General features: G+C 35.9%; 3 protein-coding genes across 3 annotated transcripts in view; 1 reads left to right on the top strand and 2 right to left on the bottom strand.

Moving 5' to 3' along the window:
- The first annotated feature begins 252 nt into the window (after window positions 1-252).
- On the top strand, window positions 253-2761 carry LOC123535064 (uncharacterized). Its single transcript, XM_045317595.2, has 4 exons — window positions 253-481; window positions 1325-1481; window positions 2128-2259; window positions 2622-2761. The coding sequence occupies exons 1-4, from the start codon at window positions 314-316 to the stop codon at window positions 2696-2698; spliced, it is 534 nt and encodes a 177-aa protein (XP_045173530.2). The 5' UTR covers window positions 253-313; the 3' UTR covers window positions 2699-2761.
- A 777-nt stretch (window positions 2762-3538) lies between these two features.
- Window positions 3539-8344, bottom strand: LOC123534619 (neutral cholesterol ester hydrolase 1-like). Its single transcript, XM_045316935.2, has 5 exons — window positions 8014-8344; window positions 6280-6408; window positions 5687-5816; window positions 5050-5113; window positions 3539-4672 (listed from the first exon to the last, which is right to left on the bottom strand). The coding sequence occupies exons 1-5, from the start codon at window positions 8161-8163 to the stop codon at window positions 3886-3888; spliced, it is 1260 nt and encodes a 419-aa protein (XP_045172870.2). The 5' UTR covers window positions 8164-8344; the 3' UTR covers window positions 3539-3885.
- A 1753-nt stretch (window positions 8345-10097) lies between these two features.
- The window catches only part of LOC123534210 (uncharacterized protein DDB_G0283357-like), a 28122-nt gene continuing 18635 nt past the window's right edge, over window positions 10098-19584 (bottom strand). The window contains exons 3-4 of the mRNA XM_045316342.2: window positions 13558-13687; window positions 10098-13376 (exon numbers count right to left, since the gene is read on the bottom strand). Of these exons, the coding sequence (XP_045172277.2) occupies window positions 12510-13376; window positions 13558-13687 (997 nt within the window). The 3' untranslated portion in view covers window positions 10098-12509. The remainder of the gene's footprint in view (window positions 13377-13557; window positions 13688-19584) is intronic.

Raw genomic sequence — 19584 nt, 5'->3', positions numbered from 1 at the left:
GAAAAGCATACGCCTCGCCCGGGGATTCATGGAACTCACGACCCGGTGAGTCGTAGATCTGCGCTCTACCTATTGAACTAAGCGTGAGGGTTTGTATCATTTGTAGAATTAAAACTGTTTTAAGTAGGCTACACATATGAACGAAAAAAGTGGACTTCTTATGCACTAATCAAAGAACAGTGACCGAAGTAGTATATTTAGGTCACAGCCTTGTCAGTCTGTCTCATAAGGTTTTAAAGATAAGAACGAAATATATCTGTTCCTTCCATTTGCAGACGAGAAACCAGATAGTGTACTTCTCTAAATACTGAAAATGTTTGTCAAGTTTTTATGTTTCCTGGTGTTGGCATGTATTGGTGCAGAGGCGATGGTATGTTTTAAAGGAATTTGTGATAAACTGCCAGAAAGGGGACCGCTGAATTGTGAAGGATCTGTCATTAAGAATGGAGGATTTTGTAGATGTTTTGATGTTTGTGCGAAGGTAAAAATATTAATTACCTGTATTTCAATGAATTATTGATATATTAAAATGAAATATATCTGGAATTTTCACAGTGAAAAAAAAAATCAAAATATGTTTCACTGGTAAGAAATTACAAAATGGGTAAATTTACTCAAAACATGAAGTAAAAAGAAAATGTGTTTGTTTTACATGTAAGATCAATTATTTTCACTCAAGAACACCATATCTTACATTTTCCCTTACGGCTATGCCACTCGTGAATTTATTATTTATTTCTTTGGGTTTTACGGTGCACCAACACAGTATAGGTTATATGGCGCCAAACAGGACTACAAATTTTGGTGCCACATCTCATTTACATCGAAATAAAAACATGAGGTATGGAATCAAAATTTGCATACCTGCTGGAATCACAGAATTACTGCAAAACTAAGTGTTAAGCCTCTATTAGTCGCCTCTGACGATCATGCAAGGGTAAGGCAGTGGTTCCAATTATTTTCATACACAGATTGTCCCAGAACCACATGAGGCGCCACTCGTGAAAGAAAGGCATTTGATGTTCACCCATGAAAGATATATCAACCTTAAATATACTCTATATATTCCCGTTGAAATGATAACGTGTTTAATTAAAACAATTATTTGTATACTTGACGTAGACTCAAAGAATTATTATAGAGAACCACTCGGGGAAAATGACTACGAAGACATGAAATCCAGGTTCTTCTAGACTTATTACAAAATGACTGAAAGAATTTCGAAATTATGGACTGTCAAGGCATTAGTTGTTAACGATGTACATGTATGTAATAATAAGTATGGAAATATTTGTGTTTATTTGTAGTATTATTTTTCTTTTAGCAAGAAGGTGAAACATGTGAAGCTGAGTTCATTAGAGGTCGACCGCAGCTCGGCACGTGCGACAAAGGTTTGACGTGCAAAGCACAAGAACACATGATCATAGGCGCGGGAAAATGTGTTAAGTCAGAGGATAGTAATGAAACCGTACAGAAACCAGGTAAGCCTTAATGAAAATGTTAGTTTAGGTCTTGACTATGTACGGATAAGTTTAAGAATTGCACAAAACATATTTCTGTTGTGCGTATGATAGTCATATCTTTTTAATAACTGTCATGCCGTGTTATAAAATTGTTGATAAAAGTCGAAATTAAACACCTTTGCAACTCAACATTTCTAACCGAAGAATGCTTAATTACCAGCAACATGGAAATTACCAAATGTCATTAAGTTTTTCAAAGTCAGAGTGAGACGAATTTTAAATTCGGTCTTATACTCTACCAAGTTGCCTACTAATACAACGTTCATATCGTTTATAAAGCTGAAAAGTTATTATACCATTTTAAGTCGACGTGCCTTTAACCCTTATCCTCTTAAATTTATATTATGAACTTGTCCATCTTTCAATATGGACAGTACCATTAATTGTTAAAAGGGGGACTTACCTAAAATATACTCACTGAATGGCGAACAGTGCAAATCTTGATCAAATGCTGATCATTATCGGCACTGGTCTCAAAGGCAGAATCATCCGTGTCCAGTATGATAAGGGTTTAAGGCAACAAAGTAATAAATAATAACATTTGGTACTTAGTTAATTTGTCTATATTTAATACGTTTCCAGTCTTATTATACTCATTTCATAGAAAGATCGACAAGGACATTGTGTGAGCAGAGAAGAATATCATCCATGATTTCAATGGTTGTTTACCGTGGTCAGTGGTTTCCTAAGTGTGATACACAAGGTCTCTTTGTAGCTGAACAGTGCGACAATATAGGTAAAAAGTTCATTGCAATTGTCCTTCCCTATTTATCTTTGGTCGTATACCGTTATCAGTGGTCCGCAAATAGGACAATATTCAAAAATGTTCTTGTTTTTAAACGTATACAGAAAAAAATAGTATTCATCCACAACTAATTACGAAACACGTACAGTTGAACACTTTTAGCACGAACTTGGCAGCTGTTTAACAGCGAGTCAAATTCAATACATTGAAAAATAAAGCTTTAACAATATTGATTCTGCAAAGAATATTTAAATGTCTTTCCATTGTCAATGTCAGTAAAGCCAAATTTCGAGCAAATAACTATCAGGATGTATATAGAATTTAAAACAGTCGAACATATTTCCAAATTGCAGGTCAGTGTTTCTGTGTTGACGTCCATACAGGAGTGGTTGATGAAACAACAAAGGTTCTGGGTTCAGCCAACTGCTAGTAAACTGCAATTCATGTCTTACTCACATAATGTGAAAAAAATATATAAACAAATTTTGATTTATTTTGCTACTTTTGTCTTCTTTTTATTCGTCTTAATCATCATCATCATCATCACCATCATCATCATCATCGTCGTCGTCGTCGTCGTCGTCATCATCATCATTGTCATTGTCATTGTCGCCATCATTATCATCATCGTCGTCGTCGTCATCGGCATAATCATCATTAGCATTATTGTCATCATCATCATTGCCATCATCGTCGCCGTCGACGTCATTGTTGTCATCATATCATCATTATCGTCATCATCATCATCAGCAGCAGCAGCAGCATCAACAACAAAAACACAACAACAACATTATCACCATCATCGTAATCATTATCACCATCATTATCATCGTCACCATAATTATTATCATCATCATTATCATCTTCATTATCATTATCATCATCGTCGTTGTCATAATCATCATCATCATACATCAGCATCATCATCCTCGTCGTCGTTATTAATTCTCATCAGTAATTAAAATGTTGTTGGTTTTAAATTACTTGTCCCTCTATGCAACTTGAAACTCCGCATTGGGATAGGTACTAGAATTCTGTCGTTATAGGAAACAAATGCAGGTAGCATATAATAGGTCAGTGGTCAAGGTACCAGTCCTTGATCGAACAGTGAGCGTTTGCGTTCTTCTTTCTCTAGCGTTACTTTTTTGTCAAAATATTGAATTTTATTTTTTTTCTACTATTTTAGGCCGTTGTATAGGAAAACGCACCAAGCCCCTTGAGTGCCTTAAAACTGAATGACAAACAAATGAAGTAAAACAATATTAATTTAATTTATAGAAATATACACATCATGCAGCAAAGTGATTTGGAAAACAAGACTCATTATTTTGGAAACGAAATGTCCGAATGAGTGACCAGTAGTATTCAGATAATATATGTGGACAAACAACGGTAAAAGTGATAACGGTTCTATATAAGTGAGAAAGTTCAAAATTGGCAGATATGATATGAAAGAAAGTCAGCTGGTGTATATAGGATAGCATTAAACTAAAAAAAAAAACATTTTAAAAGGACAAAAGCAATATAGCTAATGGCATACATGTGTCGTAAATATTTATAGATCTAAAACTAATTAAAAATTTAATAAGTCATCCAGTGAATTTTAAATTCTGAGTTTTACAAATGAAGCTGTACGTAGTTCACTATATCCTGAATTGTTTGCTTGGCTATACCAAGAGTTAAAGGACCTTCTACAAATGTTAAGGCGTTGTGAAATGATGATTTATGGTTTACAAGATCAGTAGAAATTCCCGCGTTCTTCAACCTCTCTGCGTACATGATGCCATCGTCACGAATGAGGTCATATCCTGCCGTCATGACGTAAGCGCGTGGTAAATTTTCCAACATATCTTTGCGCGCCATCAATGGACATATGTATGGATCTAACATTTTAGCTTTGAGGCAAGCGGGTGTCTCTTGGAACCCAAAGTCAGTTTTCTGAGTAAGATCTTTATTTTTTAATTCTTCATCAATGTGTTTTCTATTTAGCCACTTTTCTTCATCAACATAAGTGGCGTAATTAGATTTCTTTAGTTCTGATGACGTATGTCTATTACTTATCATATCCAAAATATATTCACTTCCACACCCAATATAGTTCGTCCAAAATACAACTTGAAACAAGTTATTTACAGTTTTAGAAAAGTATTTTCTGTTTGAAATTACTGAGGTTGTGTTATATGTAAACATCTGAAAGACCGGCACTAGAAGGAACTGGAGTTTGATTTTCTTTTTTAAGCGCAATGACACACTTGCAGCCAAATTACCACCCGCACTGTCTCCACCAACGGCAATTCTGTCTGGATCAATCCGCAGCTCTTGTGACTTTGTTACAACGTAATCTATCGCTTCCAGACAATCGACTAGCGGGGTGGGGTACGGGTGTTGTGGACTTAGTCGATAACTGTTTAAAACAAAATCATGGAACACATGAAATTTGAATGGCAATTTACAATTTGTAAGTACACGTGATGTATACATGTACATGTAACATGTAAATTACAGACTAAATGTTTGTACGGCGGGCCTACATACATTTAAAAATCAGTCTAGCCTCTTCAAAAGGTGATTTTTTCTCCGTGTCGCATATCGCATGGTACTAGGGTCTGCTGCCCTGAAGTTTGACAAGTTTCATCAAATATCAAGAATAAGTAAAATTCAAAGTAATGATGTATTGATATCAACTGGACGGACTTCTAAAACCCTCTAAACAGACAACAATTGAGTTAATAAAAGACCAGCGTTTTGAATACTCGTAAATACAAAACATGTCTTCCTTACTTGACCGAAATGACCACCACTCCACTATCGCGTGCTAACTTTCTTGTCACAGCATCATAAGATTCTGAAATCAAACCATTTTTTCAATAAGTTACATCACATATAAAACTAAGTATTTCATTACTCATGCCTCCTTAAAACGCAATGCCATTCTATTTCAATGACTTAGAAATAATGCAAGGTTTGACATATATCTGTCGTTTTTAAAAACCGTGACTTTTCACTAGATACCCGACCAAAACATACTAATATAAACCACATATGAAATATATTTTGTATTTTCTTAAATTGACCGAGATTATTTTGCATAACTGACAGATAATCACACAAAGATCAGAATGTTGCTATCCGGACATCCACAAAACAAGATTTTTTTTTCTGACGTATGTTCTACATACTGCTGTTTGCTTAATTGTGGCTAACTTCTAAACAGATGGACATACAAAATTTCAAATTCGGATACAGCTTTTCCCAAACAGAGTAAGCATTGAACACCTTGCATAATTTGACCACAATAATGTTCATGCTCACAAATCTGCTGTTTTCTGTTTGAACCAAACTTTTAGTTCGAGATGATGATGGATTAAAGAGACCGGCTTGCTGTGTAAGTCATAGGGCCGGTCAAAGAATAAATTACCTATTGACATAAGTGAAAATCCACCTCCGTGAAAATAGAAGAAAACTGGTCTTCTGTTTTGATGAAGGGTTGTCTTCGGTTCATACATCCTCATTTGGATCTTGTTTCCAGTAGTGAATAGGTCGCTAATCTAAAATATTGATATTGTAAAGATTAACGGTTAGGTTAGATTGCAATAAGGAAAACAAACAAACAAACAAAAACCGAACGGTATGTAACGAAACATATAATGGGCTAATATACAGACTTTTGGACAGTACCTCAGGACAGGTATTCAATCTTTCCGACCACAAGGTACATAATATATAATAACACGTTACCATTTATTATGCGTACAAAAATTTATGCCTTAATGGTGCCTTTTCTTTCTTCCCATTCTATGCACATTTGAAAATCGAACATCTTATCAAATTTCAGCGTGTCTGTTTCATCTGTAGACGCAATTAATGTGACAGAGTTATAAAACTAGCGGTTCTTGGCAATTTTTACAGAAATATTCTGAACATAAAAGAAACATCTGCTGAAATATTTATCATTTCAAAGCTAGAACTAAACAATTATTTGCATAGTATGATGTTGTATTGACTGGTTACCTCCAGGGCTTTGTCTTCTTTCTGAACCCAAGGTCGTCCGGTTGTCATGGTGATTACAAACTTGTCAACCAACCATCGGTCCAGAGGTGAAAATGGTTCAATGATACCGATGGATACCAACAGTCTTTGCTAAAAGAAAAATAAATTATCATGACTATACAATGTTCTATTTTATTTGTGGGATTGTTTCCACACGAACTGTTGATGCAGCTCTCATGTTTATAAAGTAAAGTATTTTGTATAAGTCACTGTCGTCTATGCAATAACAAAAAAAGTACTACTGCTATTATTACAACTGCTATTTCTTCTGCTAGTATTGCCATTACTACTACTACTACTACTGCTACTGCTGCTGCTGCTAATAATAATAATAAAATTACTGATGCTATTACTGTCTCAGCTGCAGTTACTACTACGACAGATGCTACTACTGATGCGGCGACTGCTGTTGTGTTTACTATTACTACTGCTTCTGCTTCTGCTGCTGCTTATGCTGTGGTAACTACTACTACTACTACTTTTGCTCCTGTTGTGATTGCTGCTGCTACAACTGCTATAATTGCTACTATTACTGCTACTACTTTTACTACTACTACTACTATTACTACTACTGCTGCTACTCCTGTTACTGTCATAAATGCAGCTGCTGTTGTTTCTTGTACCTCTTCCGCTACAACAACTGTAACTATTGCTATTGTTAATACTGATTTTACTGCTGCTACTACGGCTACTTTCAATTCTGCAACTTCTTCAACGTGCTACTCTTATTGCTGATGCTGTAACTATTATTATTTATTGCTACTGCTACTTTTATTACTAATATTTCTACTTCTGCTACTGTCACTTTCATAACTACTACGTCTACCATGGACTACAGGTGCTGCTATCACTACTTATGGGTGGACGGATAGCTCAGTGGTTTGCACACTGGCCTTCCAATCCTGAGGTCGGGGTTCGATCCCTGGCAGCTACTCGGGAATTTTCAGAAACGCTTTTCAGTGTTTCCCACCCAACTAGAGGTGTACTGGTCAGGAACCCAGGCAATCCTTGCGTGTATCAGTGCTATACACTGGGCACGTTAAAGAACCAGGCTGTCTATTCGAAACGAGCTAGGCTAAGTTAGCCGGATAAGCCTGTATCTGATTTCTGATCTCTCTGTCGTGGGGGCTTTGTCTCACTCTGTCCCTCTGGTCAGATCGCTCTGTGTCTGTACTAGTAGAGGATGAATTGTGCGCCCTGTGTGGCTGCATTTGAACTATGTAAAGCGCCTTGGGCGCTATATAAATCTGGTAAAATTTAATGTACAACGCCAGTGCATATACTATGTGTAAAACTTAGGCGTTTAATCAAATAAAGCAGTTTCACTACTACTACTAATACTGCTTTTACTACTTCTGCTTCTACTATAGCTACTTTCATTTTCACTTTTACTACTTCTAAAGCATATTACTACTGCTAGTACTTCTACTTCTACTTGTGCTACTACTACTGCTACTACTTCTGCTTCCACTGCTACTGCTACTACTATTGCTACTTTCGCCCTGACTGTTATTTGTCTATTACTACTGTCACTCCTGTCACTTCCGTTACTTGTATTGATATTTCTACTGCATGCTTCTGTCGCTTCTGCTTTTGTCACTATCTGTATTATGTAACTACTACCATATATGGCATTTTGAGAAACAACATGTCCTTTTTTGGTTATTACAACTGTATATGAAAATTTGTATTTACCAAATTCCCGTATGTTCTCATCCCCGCATCTATGAATCGAACCTTCCATTTCTCCTGCATGTCATCAGGAAGGGGCGAGTCCAAATACCAATTTACCATCAAACCAATTAAAATAATTAAAACCACGCCTCTCCAGGACAATAAATGCATATTCCTCTGTCTAACTATAAATCCGTTCCAACATAAAGCATTTAATTAAATAAAAGTAGCAGCAAACGTAATAGCAGAAAACTGACCTCATTAATTAAATCTTAAGTATAGTAGTGAAAGAAATATGTAACGACGGACTACAAATTTATCATAAAATTTGCAATGACCATTTGGGACTGTTTCTAAATATGTCTCTATTTTATCAGCTGTTATCTTACCTAAAATGATATCTATTTTGACGGTACATCAAGGACAAAGCCACATGATATATATCACTGAGCTCCCAGTATTTTACCTTGATCTCCACAAATAACGTTTGTGGTATTTATGATTAAAAATCGAAACCTTACCTTCAATTTGGTATGTATACCAGGTCACAGTAATTTCAGCTCATGTTTTGCAATGAAAAGGAGTTTATCTATAGTGACAACATAAAAATATTACTATAGATAAATGGCGCACTTATTAGTTGTTATTTGATTAGTTTCAATCGCAGATATAAAATATGATATTACATGTTATCAGAGATCTTGCATAGAATTACATAACTTATTTTTCAGTCAACACGTTTCTACACCACATTGACATATTCAGGAACAGAATAATGTTCTTTGTGTGTAAGCGTTTTTTATGAAAATAAAGCAAAATAACGTTAATCTCTTATACTAAATAAACTAGGAGATGCTTTTGTAGAAAAGCGCATGTCTCCCTCAATGCATAGTAGTAATAGGCAAGAAGGAGCGAAAGTCAAAGAGACACTGACGGTTGGCCGCAATGTCCAATCATCCCACTAAGTTTCAAGTTTCTGGGTCTATTGGTTCCCAAGTTATGGATGATTGGAAACCGTTTTCCATGTTCTGGTCCCTGTGACCTTGACCTTTGATCGAGTGATCCCAAAATCAATAGGGGTCATTTACTCTGCATGTCCAATCATCTTATGAAGTTTCAACATTCTGGGTAAAGTGGTTCTCAGGTTATTGATCGGAAAGAGTTTTCCATGTTCAGGCCCCTGTGATCTTGACCTTTGCTCAAGTGACCCTACACGATAAGGGTCATCTACTCTGTAAGTCCTATCATCCTAAGAAGTTTGAATGTTCTAGATCAAATGGTTCTCAAGTTATTGATCGGAAACTCTTTCCACAATGTTATGTGACCTTGACCTTTGATCAAGTAACTCAAAAATCAATAGAGGTCATCTACTCTGCATGTTCAATCATCCTTTGAAGTTTCAACATTCTGAGTAAAGTGGTTCTCAAGTTATTGATCAGAAACTGTTTTCTATGTTCAGGTCCCTGTGACCTTGACCTTCGATGAAGTAACCCAAAAAATAATACGGGTCATCTATTCTGAAAGCCCTATCATCTTATGGAGCTTGAAGGTTCAAGGTCAAATGGTTCTCCATTTAATGATCGAAAATAAAGTGTGACGGACGGATGGCCCCTGTGATGGAGTGACCCCACAAACAACAGGAGTAATCTACTTTGTAGGTCCTCTCACCTTATGAAGAGTCTATGTCAAATGATCCTCAAGTTACTGATCGGAAATGAATTCCCATGTTCTGGCCCCTGTGACCTTGACTTTGATGGAGTGACCCCAAAATCAATAGGGGTCATCTACTCTACATGTCCAATCATCCTTTGAAGTTTCATTATTCTGGGTCTCGTGATTCTAAAGTTATTGAATGGAAATGGTTTTCCATGTTCAGGCCCCTGTGACCTTGACCTTTAATGGAGTGACCCAAAAAACAATAAGGGTCGTCTACTTTATAAGCCCTGCCAAGCTATGAAGTTTGAAGGCTCTAGGTCAAATGATTCTCCAGTTATTGATCTGAAATGAAGTGTGACCGTCGGACGGACAGGGCACAAACAATATGAAACAATATGAGACACATTTTCTATTGCAGTTGTGTTTACAAAGAAATAAAGACAAACATCTTACAAACAACATAACATTGATTTAATATAATATCATAGTACATGCTTTAACAACATTATCTAACTTCTCAAAGCTATATAAAATGCAGATCATTGTCAAAAACAGATGTCTAACACATTTAAATACAAGAAAAGTATACTCATACAATAAACCCACCAGATCTAATTCATTAAGAGTTGCTCCCCTTGTCAATAATTTTCGGATAAATTTGGTTAATACGCTGTATTTGTGGCATTTGATATCAACTTTAATGCTATCTAACTGACTTTGACGACCAGTCTCAGAATGCAACATTGCCATTGGTCAGTTAAAACACGTGATAAAGATTAGCCAATCATCTGTAGGAATTATAAAGGCTGGTCTGTAATCGCAAGCCCTTATTGTTATGTAAGGAAAACTTGACAGTAGTGTTGGAGTGAACAAAAACATTGAAAAGGGTGTTTCTTACTGTTTTAACTGTTTAAGTAACTTGTGACTTTACATCACTGTCGGTGTACATTGCGGTAATTAGCATAAAGATGCTCAATATGTAAACTTTCATGAACTTTAGGGGATACTGACTAACAACATTTTCGTTCTGTGTTTTTCGGATTAAGTTTTACAGGTTAGAAACCTATTTATGTCTTACACAGAGTTAAAAAAAAAAAAACAAACGGAAAATGACATCCAAAACTTTGTGAAACGCATATTTAATAAAAGCTTTTAAAATCTGCTGGTGTACACTGTATGTACAAATGTCAGTAAGGATGAAATAATGTAACATTTAGTACTGACTACTAGTGAGTAAACATAAATATTCTTAGTAGACATGTAGAATCATCATAATTTCAAATGCAGGAGGTCTCAGCCAGAATAGTTTGCTGATGTTTAGCTTGGTAATGTTGCAAGAGAATAAATCATAAAAAATAACTCGTGCAGTTATCACGTCATTTCAAAATAAATGTCATGGCTTTATAAAACGGTTCCTTTGACTTGAAAACCTCATATCCTTAGGACGGCCAGCACATTTTTATGCAATCTCGCCAGGCATATGTATGTTTTTGACAACACAGAAAATGACGTCACTCGACCTTCAGCTATTTCCGGAAGTAAATAAAATGAAAATAAAAATGCTAAACTTGAAAACGAAAGCCGCATTTTGGTTCGCAGATAGTCAGGGGTCACGCGCAGGGGTCACCCCGTCTAAATGTATGCGCGTGGACTTCCTTTTTTTTTTATTATTTGCTATTGGGGAGGCAATTTTCAGTACTTTATTACGAATTGAAATTACCTGGGCTTTAGACATTTCAGAAATATTTTCAAAATAAGTTTCGTGTAATAAATGTTGTTTCTACGGAAGCGTGAAAGGGCCATCAGACGCTAATACGTTTTAGTACGTTAAGGCTGTGGAAAGGATATCAAGTCATCACTTTTAAATAATATTACAAATACAATACGTACGATACAAAATGACAAGATTAAAATCATCAGGGCAGTGTGTCATATAAGCAACATTTAAAATTTCCACTTGCTGCATTCGTTCTCAACACTCAACAACAAAAAATCACGAATCACTTACAATTATACTTAACAATATAGTATTACATATAAAGTACTTTGTATTTTTTTCAGATCTGTATTAACTATGTTTTCTACACACCGGAATAATAAGAATTCAAAAGCATATCCTTTACGCAACTTTGACAAAAGCCTTTGTAGATTCAGTCTATAACAGCAATTTAGTTGATATTTACGATTTTAATTTCAGTATGTTTAAACTTTTATCTGTGCGTTTTTGCACCAATATTTTTGTTCAAGTTTTAAGGTAAGATATTGGAACAGTAATGACAATCAGCAAAATTACGTATTCTCTATATGACATTTCGGCAATTTCCGGTTTTTTACGGAAAGTTATGCGCACGCATGGCTACTTTACGTCCGAACAATGCCGAATATATGTAATCACACGGAAATTACTGAGTGTCATTGCGGAATCATTGATACCTTATCATCAAATGGTGATCTCGTTCAACGTTGGTGTTTTATCCCTGATTCAAAAGATTATATATGGAAGTCCTACGAGCCCTGTATGATATGCCCAGAAGATATATATTAGCAGTCCGTTATTCGCCATGATCCGAATTCATCGTCTGTCCTCTTATCATGTCAGAAGGCATAGTATGGACTGAACACAATACAAAATAGAAAATAGCACCTTGCAAAAATACCAGCATCGCCCTTTCAAATGAACTAAGGCTTGTCTTTAAAATAAACCCCTTCGTTATTATTTTTCATGCCTAAACGTACACATTTTCATATAAAAATAATGGCACTTATAAACTTTTTAACCATCGCGAGTCCGTTGCAAAAATGGATTTGGATACTCAAGCAATAGGTCAACTCATCACACTTAGTTTAAAGCATTTTAAAAATCATTCATCATCGTCACGATTTGCCATTTGCATGTTATCGTACAAACTCACTTTAGATGACGAAATTTGCTCAAAAGTCATTGGTCGCCTTTGTGACGGCCTGACCAATGGCTGCGAAGGAGGTTCATCGAAGGCGGGATTATCCTGGCGCCAATTTGATTGGTTACCTGTCGTTTTGTATTGCCATACAGTTTGCTGAGGAGGTGGTTGCGTATGTTGCCATTGCTGGTTATATACATTTTGCTGCTGTTGTTGTTGCCATGGTTGCTGCCACTGTTGTGGCATGGTTGGCTGAACTGTTTGTTGGGGCAACATTGCAACCATTTCGCCCGTATTATCATAATCATCATCAGAATGACGCCTCGTGGGCGGGACATTTGATCTAAAGCCTTGCCCTTGTTCTGTTTGGTATGGCCGAACCTGTGCCATTCTCCCTCCCTCAGTATTTCGGGGCACAGACCCATATCCATTTTGAACATGAATTGGCACTTGAACAACATTACCTTGAACTTGTCGTCTTTGATTTAATGAGCTATAGGGCGTGGCCATCGAAGGGTCACTTAAATATGCAAATGATGCTAAAGTTGACATATCAGAGGAAACTGAGCTGGGGCCAGATTTAACTGACGAGGGTGACATAACTCCTTTCGAGCTCGAATATTCATTAGATCTCAAGGAATCACCTTGCCTGCCAGACATGTACCCGCTGGTGAAGCTCTCGTTTGATTTTGGAGAAATTGTCACGTGCTTTTTCGTAAGCGTATTAGACTGTCTACCGTCTCTTAGGACGCCGTTTGGGACTCTCTTATCCGTTGTACCATATGGCGAGAACCAATCACCGTCAACTTGATCTCCACCCACAACCATCTGAAAGACAAAAATAATGAAAAGTACTCAATTTTCTTTTCGCTATAAGTTTATACATCTTGGTAACATATTAAACATATAAGCTCTTCATATGATTGTTAAAAACGACTTTCAGAAACAAGAAACGTTATAAATTTTGAAAACACATTTGAATCAATATAACTGATATAAATTCTGTTACCGTTTCTATCGTCTGCGTTTCTACATCCCGGACATGCCAGACACACCACGCATGCGTACACAGAATAATGCAAATAAGAAGGAGGATCAATCCTACTGCGAGTAGCACGCCACCAATGATTGCCAGGGCTCTGAAAGTATAAAATTCAAATAATGTAGTCCTTATTTGGTAATGTTTGCTTTACAACGTCATGTGGTTCAACAGACTTCCATTAAGTAGTTCCTGCTTGAAAATAGATTCAGTAATAAATTCTCACCTGTGTTTGCCATTTTAAAATCATACATTATTACTGTAAAATAGCGTTAACAATGTACATGTATTAGTAATAGTTTCTGAAAAAATATTTTAGTTTCGAATTTAAACAGGGATATCAGTGAATGATTCTACCTTTGCGACCAGTGCAGACTAAGATCAGCATTGTTGGGGAGGGCTGCCATTTGATGTTGTAAGAACCTGTGGCCCGACCCATTTGCTTATTTGTTTGTGTTTGTAAAAAATGTTATATATGCTTGTAAATATTGAATGAGCAATAAAATATGTTTAAACTAAACTAAGATCAGCCTGCACATCCGTGCAGTCTGATCATGGTCTGCACTTTTCGCCATTCAGTCAGTATCTTTTTGGTAAGTACTCCTTTTAACAGTTAATAGTGCTGTCCAAACTGAAAGATGGACAGATTCATTATAGAAATTTAGACGGGTGAAGGTTAAGAAACAGATGCACACTGAATTAGGTTTTAATGAAGGGAAAATCCATGAGTCGTTCATGTGAAGATGTTGTTTCATATCCCCTATTTAAGTTTTAAAAAAATATCTTGTTAGAACCCGCACTTTATATTCCATGATTTTCTGAAATTGTAAACAATTTTGACGTTCGAGACTAATTTATAACCAAAACAGCATAATAGTCAATGCCGTTACCTAGCAACAATAAAAACTATTGCTGATGAATTCCAGAAATCCTGCAGTATGTACAACAAGTGGTTAACTCGTTATCCTGTCAAAATTATGTGTATTCAAGACTCAGCACTTAGCCTAAAGCAATGAATGAAACCGATACGAATCGTTATAACATAAAGATATGAAAATAATGTCTTAGCTGGTAGGTCCCGGTGTAAAGTTTGTACTTTTTTCCAATCAAAGACACATAATCATTGGAATAAATAAACTCACAGATTGCTGAATATGAGCCTTTATTTTAAAACATGCACTTTATTTCCGTCAAATACTTAATTAAAACAAAACTGTTTCTTTTGGCATTTCTATCCCAATATAACTAAATGTAGATTTATATACATTGGAAATAATGGTTAGGGTGTTGTTAGTTCAACTAATTTCACTCCCAAATAAACCATAGAGAAGAAACTTCAAACTGATCATCAACAAATACACAAAATTCATCTAATAAACTGAATCACACACAGCTGGATTTTCCGACAAACCCTCTCATGTAGATATAATTATACTCATTAAATTGTAAAGTTAATCAAGCTGATCGTTTAGTCTACTTCAGTCCATGCTTCCTTTTTATTCGTTCGACAACAAAAAAAAAGAAGATTTTTTAGACATCTGGAAATTAATGCTATATTTCTTAAAAAATGTTTAATTAATGATATACTATATATATAATTATGTTAAGGAAACACGTGAGAATTAGTTGTTTTTACTACTTTTTTACAATGAAACCCGAAAAGCGTTTGTAATACTGGTAACGACAGCGGAAAACTTCTTAATTGCTGCGACGGTCCGGGCTCGATTCCGCATGCGGTCATCTTATTTTCTTGATTTGGCATTTTTAAAAGTTTAAAAACAAAAACTCATATTCTAATGTTCATAATATGACCAAACTTCAGTTTGAATGAAAGATCATTTTTTATCTAAAATCTGGAGGTCAGTGCCTTTAAAAAAACAATGGAAAACGAATTCTCAAGCAGCAAGTGAGAACACTTAAAATATTATACAAATTAACTATATGTCACAACAGCAGTCTGCCATGTGGCAGTCAAGAACTTTGAAATGGTTTTGTTATCATTTCTAATCATTAACTCTTACCCCGCTAAATTTCTATAATGTACTTGTCCATCTTTCAATTTGGACAGTGCCATTAACTGTTAAAAGGGGTGCTAACCAAAAAGATATATACTTAATGGCGAACAGTGCAGATTTTGATCAGACTGCACGGATGTGTAGACTGATCATGATCTACACTGGTCGCAGAGGCAGAATCAATCGTGTCCAGCATGATAAGGGTTTTAAGGGGTGGGGATGTTGTACTTTTAGTTCGTGTCGTGCACAGACTCAATCAAACCGTGTCAGCTATTATATTATCTTATCTCGTATACTTTTTGATATGTTATGACTGAATAAGTTTATTTGTGCCAACAAGAAAATATATTAATTTTAAGTGGTTGATAGATATTTGGCATACGGTTTTTATCAAAAGATATACGATTTTTGCGAATGTTAGATGACTGATAAGCCAGGAAATCAGAATCTGATTCTTAATATGTCAGGGTAACTTGTCCGACTGAGATTAATATGTATGTCTGTATGTCTGAATTAGTGGCATGTATCACAAACCTATTCGTTGAGTGTCTACTGTATTGTTTTATTATCATCGGAACTTTTTTAATGCTTGACTATCTCGATATTACGAGACATTCGAGGAACACGACTTTGCAACTTACAATTAAATATATTTGAGGAATTCGTGAAATGAGCCGAACCATGAGAAAACCAACATATAGTGCGTTTGCGACCAGCATGGATCCTGACCAGACTGCGCGGATGTTACATAAATCCATGAAATTAAACTCCAATATTGCAGAATTAGTTCATTATTTAAAGCAAATGTGTCAGTTGATTCAGATGGCGCAATGATTGATAGTCAGGTGTATTGAAACAGAAACTTACTGCCTTCATTAAAGACCACGTGATGTAACGTGTAAGGTAACAAGTTCTAATCATCGGCTTATTCTGATAATTCATACTGTTCAGAGTGGGGTATTAATCTGCAGCGCCGGCGATATATGACCATTTTGTGTCGATTCGCCGTAAAACCCAACTCACTAATCTGCAGCGCAGTGGCGGTATGCAGCATTGGACATCTATGTATAAATCACAGAGCCATAAAGTTTTCATAGCGACCAGCTTCCAGAATTCCGTTATCATTTTTAAGATAAGATGATTGTTCTGGCGGTCAATGGCAAACAAAAAACAATTAACGCCATCCACATCAGAAGAAAACAGTGAACTTTTACTGATAACAATGTTGTTAACAGCACTATGAATGTGGTTTGGGGATATGTGTATATGTCCAAACATGACGTTATCAGTCTAATGTCTAAGAGGTACAAGTCGAAAGATTTCCTGCGGCCAGAAGTTATACAGACCAGAATTTCTTGATAGTAACTTATGGGTGAATAACGTACTTGTTATGTTTTTTATTATACCATTACGCTTTAATGTAAGAAATATTACTCCATTCTACATGATTTACAAGTAGATATATGAAGTATGTATTTCTTAATTCTGAAAGTTATTGTTTTGAGCAAAACTAACTATATTTCCCTTTCATGTATAACATAACTTTTAGCTCAACTGGTCCCATTCCTCGACTATTGAAATACTTCACTAGAGCTTTCACAAATGTGATTCATGCCTTCACATGGACTTGCTTGACAACACAGGACCATAATGATCTAGGAAATTGAAGAGCAATTAACATAAAAACCCTTATGCACAACATGGTATCAATATTGATCATTGCTGAAAGATTGAATAAATTATATGAAATAATGAATGAGGAATTCAGGTCACAAACATTTCTCTATATATCATATAGAGTGCCAGCTATATTGCAAAAACGGCGTTCCATAAATGCGATAAACCAATCGCATATCGGTAAAAAGTCACGTGAAATCACCCAGTCCCCATGTGCTATACTACTTGTTGCATTCCAATATACCTGCGGCCTCCAGGCCGCAGGTAATGATGGGATGGTAGATTCATAGCTTGTAAGATTAAGATAAAAGTAAAAGTAAAGGTTTGTCTTTCATATTGCCATTCCTTCTGAAACGGTCAGCCATGAGACATTACTTCCCGATTCCTAATTTTTAATGCCAGGTACCAGGCAGGTAGGCAATCAGAAACCATTATCATACTAGCTGGCGGCTCAACAAACGATCTCTCTCCGGTAACAAAACCTCCCGATTATGGGAAAGGTACCTTATCCATTAGGCCACTGCAGCTCGGTATATATAAGGAGAGATCTTTTCATTGTTATAAATAAAATTCTTTAATTTATTGAAATGCCAAGAACACACGACAAATGCCTCTGTAGGATAATTACTTACCAGGAAAATTACAACTGAACATAGTTTCTATTCATGAGAGGTAATAAATGAAAAGTGCAACACTTTTAACGACCCCTTGAAATTCTGTTGTAAAAGACATTGAATCTTAATAAGTAAGCACTAATACCAACACTAAATTCACGAACTTAAGAAATATACACCTGACACAGGTGTCATGGGATTAATATGTTTGTGATTTAGAATTTTCCTCCGGGATCATGGATTCCATTATACAAATGTATATTAATGGATAATAGAGTTCCATTTGTTGGTGCTGGTGGCATGATGGGCGGTCCCTCGCGAGCGAAAAAACTCAATCAAAACAACTATTCTATTATTGTTCTTGGCTGCACCTAACGATTCCAAAGGATTTTCTTATGGATTGTGTCGAAAATAATATGTGTTAGCTAATATCATAATTGAGCCGTGTCATGAGAAAACCAACATAGTGGCTTTGCGACCAGCATGGATCCAGACCAGCCTGCGCATCCACGCAGTCTGGTCAGGATCCATGCTGTTCACTAATCGTTTCTCTAATTGTAATAGACTTTGAAAGCGAACAGCATGGATCCTGACCAGACTGCGCGGATGCGCAGGCTGGTCTGGATCCATGCTGGTCGCAAAGCCACTATGTTGGTTTTCTCATGGCACGGCTCATATTGTATTTTGTTGTTGGTGGTGGTCTTCTTATTATCGAGTTCACCCTACAGTTGGATGGAAGAAGCGGTCTCAAAATTTATACAGAACTCATTGGCATTTGCCCAGGGAGAACAAGGCTTTAGGATGAAATTTTATTCACTGACTTGCTATAAAAATTGTAAAAAATTAAAACCATTACAAACCGCTAAGCGGTCACATGATGCACAAACGAGTAAGTAAATAGTTCACATTTTACATCCAGAAATATGTACTAGTTCCATCTAAATTGTGTCAGACACAGTTGGATTTCTGGCATTTTTGTCTCAGGTAGATAATAATGTACCCATTGAATAAGAAATCAGAATTATCGTTTCAGTCTTTTTCTCTCGATGCTTCCAGAATCTAGATGATTTTTCCAATGATTACATGTTCTTTTAATCAGCAATGCAAACTGAGTTTATGTCAGTACAGGGTCTGTCTAAAGTAGACTATTTGCAGTTATCTGGCATCAGCACGAAAAACGAAGCTGGTTCTGTGGAGAAAACTCGATTGATTTAAAATCTTTTTAAACAGTTATCAGTACTGTGTGTTTTTTAATCGTTCAAAATGTGAAAGAACTTTTATTGGGAAGGTACTATCGAAGCACTTAAAATCATAATTTTGAACTGATTTTATCAAAATTGTGATAATTTTACATTTTTGCGTCATTTTTTCGATCATTGCGTTGCCCATTTTATTTACCCTTTTATGCAAAGAACTAATATATTGCTTGATTGTTTTCTGTGTGTCCAAACGAGTTTTTATAGATTTTATTTATTTAATATTAGGACATACTTTCGCCTTAAAATCATCATACACTCATATCGCATACTTTTCATTATTCTCACATGGACAATAGAACCCTTTTCCACAGACAATGGTGCCGTTATCGTTGTGAGTCTATGGCTTTTTGTGGATGATTTAAATTATAAAAAGCAAAGCAACCATAAGGTAAGACCACATTCATAGTTCTGTGTAAACCACAATCATTGTTT

The sequence above is a fragment of the Mercenaria mercenaria genome, chromosome 12, assembly GCF_021730395.1.
Source record: "Mercenaria mercenaria strain notata chromosome 12, MADL_Memer_1, whole genome shotgun sequence".
NCBI lineage: Eukaryota > Metazoa > Mollusca > Bivalvia > Venerida > Veneridae > Mercenaria > Mercenaria mercenaria.
This window is presented reverse-complemented; position numbering and strand designations above follow the sequence as displayed.

What these genes read in the sequence shown, in the direction of transcription:
- LOC123535064 (XM_045317595.2), top strand. Translation starts at nt 314, where the DNA reads ATGTTTGTCAAGTTTTTATGTTTCCTGGTGTTGGCATGTATTGGTGCA. An exon ending in TGAAACCGTACAGAAACCAG is followed by an intron (nt 1,482 to 2,127) that starts GTAAGCCTTAAT and finishes CTCATTTCATAG; the next exon opens with AAAGATCGACAAGGACATTG. An exon ending in TGAACAGTGCGACAATATAG is followed by an intron (nt 2,260 to 2,621) that starts GTAAAAAGTTCA and finishes TCCAAATTGCAG; the next exon opens with GTCAGTGTTTCTGTGTTGAC.
- LOC123534619 (XM_045316935.2), bottom strand. Translation starts at nt 8,163, where the DNA reads ATGCATTTATTGTCCTGGAGAGGCGTGGTTTTAATTATTTTAATTGGT. An exon ending in TGAGAACATACGGGAATTTG is followed by an intron (nt 6,409 to 8,013) that starts GTAAATACAAAT and finishes TTTTTCTTTTAG; the next exon opens with CAAAGACTGTTGGTATCCAT. An exon ending in AAGAAGACAAAGCCCTGGAG is followed by an intron (nt 5,817 to 6,279) that starts GTAACCAGTCAA and finishes TCAATATTTTAG; the next exon opens with ATTAGCGACCTATTCACTAC.